The sequence below is a fragment of the Eufriesea mexicana genome, unplaced genomic scaffold (genome assembly GCF_001483705.2).
Source record: "Eufriesea mexicana isolate 0111107269 unplaced genomic scaffold, ASM148370v2 scaffold6800, whole genome shotgun sequence".
NCBI lineage: Eukaryota > Metazoa > Arthropoda > Insecta > Hymenoptera > Apidae > Eufriesea > Eufriesea mexicana.
The window spans coordinates 183,335-186,865 of record NW_016914668.1 but is presented as its reverse complement, the minus strand read 5'-3'; the positions used below and the strand labels follow the sequence as shown (position 1 = coordinate 186,865).

The following is a 3,531-nucleotide window of genomic DNA, read 5'->3' as shown; positions in this document are numbered from 1 at the left end:
TTCAAGATTTCGATCAATTTCAAACATTTAAACGAATCTTATATATCATACAATTCTTTAATTTAACATCACTCTCTAAACACAGTCGTTTAGTTTCTTCCTTGCCGAACTTCCTCAATTGCAACAAGGTACCAGAAAAGAAAAAAAAAACAGTATAAATCTCTCATAGTCTGCGGTCAAGCAATTTAAAAATCGTGCAAACAACATTCTAGTATTACGAGTCAAATGATTTTATCTGTCAATGCAATTCATTCATAACGTGATAATATACATGCATATACATGATGATGTATACAATTTAAAATCATTCCCGAAAAATATGTCTTGACAGATAACATAACGAAAACAATCATAGACTGTTCTATATTCCATGACCTTGTCGTTTGAAATGAAGAAAAGACAATTTGAACGGTAGAAATTTTGAATTTGCAAACATTAAATGCTCCCATTGAGAAATTTCATCACATACACCGTCCTACAATTTCCTTCCTGTTGCTTCCGGATAACACGAAGAAAATGATTTTCGTTTCGAGCTGCCTTATAGCGTTAATTTCCGTGACGTTTCCCGCGTTCGTTCAATTTCCGAGCAAGATTTGCCTTCGATAAGTACTTCTCTGAAGCATTCGAGGTACCATGCACAATCGCACAAGTTGAGCAACGGCATTTTTAACACCTTCACGTCTCAGTCGTCTCACTCTTTGGAAGAGCATAAACATTCGAAATTCAAAACACGAAGGAACGCAAGTGAAGTTTTAAAAAATAGGAAATTCTCCTTCGATGTCGGGAATAGCATGACGGACAGAATTCTCACATCTGTATCTCTTCTGCCAATCTGGTCTGCCATCTCTACGTTATCTTCCATCGACGCGTTGAATCGATCGTGTATAGTAGTCGGTGCTATACACGCGAAACGCGTTAAATAATAACGGAACGTGGACACGTGTTGATTAAACACCGATCTATCGTAATCTCTGCGACTCCGTGCTTCGATACACCAAGCGGTAGCCATTTCTCAAGCTAGCTTCACTTTCTTTTGATTCTGTCAGACGGTCGAGTGTGTGGTCGAGGAAGGTTGTGTACTGGAAGCCGTCGTCGACTGTGGTGTGGATGTTGACGGTGAGCTGACGACAACAACAGGCTTCACCAGGGTAGTGGTGTTGATATACTGAGCGTTCACGATCGGCATTTGTGCCACGGATTTGAGGATCGGGGTTGTGATCACTTTCCCCGCAAGGCTAGAGGGGGCTAGGATATGAGCAGTCACTTGATTCCCTTGCGAGACAACGGTCATCGGCGTGACGATCGGCGTCAAGCCGGAAAGGGGTGTGTGCGAACCAACGATGTGAGCTATACCCTCTGTGGACGGAGCGTTCTGCATCACTGTCGAGCCTGGTTTACCTGTTGTGGTTTGAAGCGACACTCCTGCGTGGCTCAGCGTCAATCCTACAACCCATAGGCGTAATTGCACGATAAGATATATTATGTTCTTCGACCCAACATGGCGATATTACAAATACATCGATCGAACTTTGACCTTCTGCACTCGAGATTGCTATCACGTTTAACGTACACTAGATAACTTCGAACGAGATTAGACTATTGAACAAACTTACTGAGAATGTTCAATTTTGGCTGATCAAATTATTTCATCGAAATAAGTTATGGAACTTAGGTAACGTTATTCGAGTGCAAGAGATGAAGTTTTTGTCAGCCATTTTCAAAGCGATCTGCATAAGGGGTTGAATGCCAGTCGCTCTGCGAATGGATAGTTTAATCTAGCACCAATTCATTACAAAATCGCAATAGTACGATCTGACCTTGGTATTTGGTGCAACGTAAAGATAAGAGGCATCGACTAGGAATCTGTTTATACAGGCATTGAATAATCAAACGATAACTTGTGAGAATTGGACTTTGAATCTGGGTATTACTACCAGTGACGGACTGGTCAAGGTATCAACTTGCCTGATGACAAATGGACTTCCGTCAACATTAGGATATAAACGTTAAATGATAGAAAATCAAATACTATTATGTAGTTTAACTAAAATTTATGTACTATTCTACTCTTCTCGTGAAAAATAAATAATAATCTTACAGTTATAGCTTCACCTTCTTCGTCTCCTGGCAACTGATAATTTTGGACCCAGTTCATCATTGATTGCTACTGTGCATTTCAATCGCACATCGATGCAAACACGTGTGACACAAAACGCAACATCCTGAACCGATTCCCTCGTCGATCATAGACAAACGCGCAAAAGATAATAGAAGATATTCAATGTAAAGCATTACCATTTGCTGGGAGTATATTCAATTCAGCGCCACCGGGAAGTCTAGTCAACTCCGATCCATTTCCGCCTACCAATGCCACACCGCCAACCATTTTATGCGTGGTCTGAGCATCTCCCGCTCTTATCCTCGTTTGAGCGTCTGCAACACGATTCACGATTGTTACATTATCCGACAGCCAAGGGATGAAATATACAATACATGAAGCTCGCTGAACAGAGATATAAAAGCGAAACTAAATGTCCCTTGTCATCGCTGAAGGCAAAGTGAAACTAGGAATAGCTCTCTAGACGTCGCATAGCGATTAGGCCGGCTCCGAAGGGAGAGACCTCGTGAAACGTTTGCGAAATGAACGGCACACGAACAACTCGTAACTGCACTGTGTACATAAGATTGTTTCAAGTTACTCACTCGACACATTCAGTGCAGGAGAATGCGTAGCGAGAACTAACGGCCTTCCCTCGTTTCCCGAGTGCACGAATGTAACTGGCCTGACGTCACTGGCGGTCGACTGCACGGCTAGGGCCAACGGCCTGTCGTTGTTGGACAGATTAGAATGCACGAACGTTACCCTGTTGTCGTTGGCCGTGGACGAGTGAACGACCAGCGCTACGGGCCTTGGCTCACTTCCAGTGTTCGATTGCACGGCGATGAGCGGCCTCGATTGATCCGACGAGTTTTGCACGGCCAACGTGAGCGGCCTGGACTCGTTATTGCCAGCGGTGTGAGTGACCAGCAGTTGCCTCGTGTCGCCAGGTATCACCCTCAGGCTCGGCCCGATGTGCTGAAGTGTCGGAACGATCGTCGGCAAACCCTGACTCGTGTTTAGTATCTGAGCGCTGATCGGCAAGTGCAGCTGGTGCGGTTGCTGCACTATACCCGTTGGCGAAGTGTTAACTTTCTCCTAAAATAGAAATAACATGCGTTATTCGAGGGTAGATGAGGATTTCAGCAGATGATATTCTTGAATATCCATCAAATTAAAAGGATAATTAAAAAATGTTGTAACAATTGGAAAATAAAAGTTCTTGCCTATGCTAAAATTTTACAATTTCTTTCTTGCACCTTGAAATTTGCCGAGCATGTTATGCACGGGTTGCAGCAGTTTTTCTTTTCTTTTTTTTTTCTTTTTTTTTTCTGTTGCAGTATAAAAAATCTACCATAATAGTATGCGTTGCAGTACCAGATGTTACCCTATGTATAAAAAAAAGTTCCTGTTCTTTTTTTTTTTTTTTTTTT

At 42.5% G+C, this 3,531-nt stretch overlaps 1 protein-coding gene across 3 annotated transcripts in view; it reads right to left on the bottom strand.

Annotated features, from left to right (window-relative positions):
• Positions 1 to 221: 221 nt before the first annotated feature.
• The window catches only part of LOC108552432 (max-binding protein MNT), a 47,436-nt gene continuing 44,126 nt past the window's right edge, over positions 222 to 3,531 (bottom strand). For all 3 annotated transcript variants that reach the window (XM_017906972.1, XM_017906971.1, XM_017906970.1), the window contains 3 exons: positions 2,704 to 3,196; positions 2,296 to 2,433; positions 222 to 1,443 (listed from right to left, as the gene is read on the bottom strand). In XM_017906972.1, the coding sequence (XP_017762461.1) occupies positions 1,043 to 1,443; positions 2,296 to 2,433; positions 2,704 to 3,196 (1,032 nt within the window). In that variant the 3' untranslated portion in view covers positions 222 to 1,042. The remainder of the gene's footprint in view (positions 1,444 to 2,295; positions 2,434 to 2,703; positions 3,197 to 3,531) is intronic.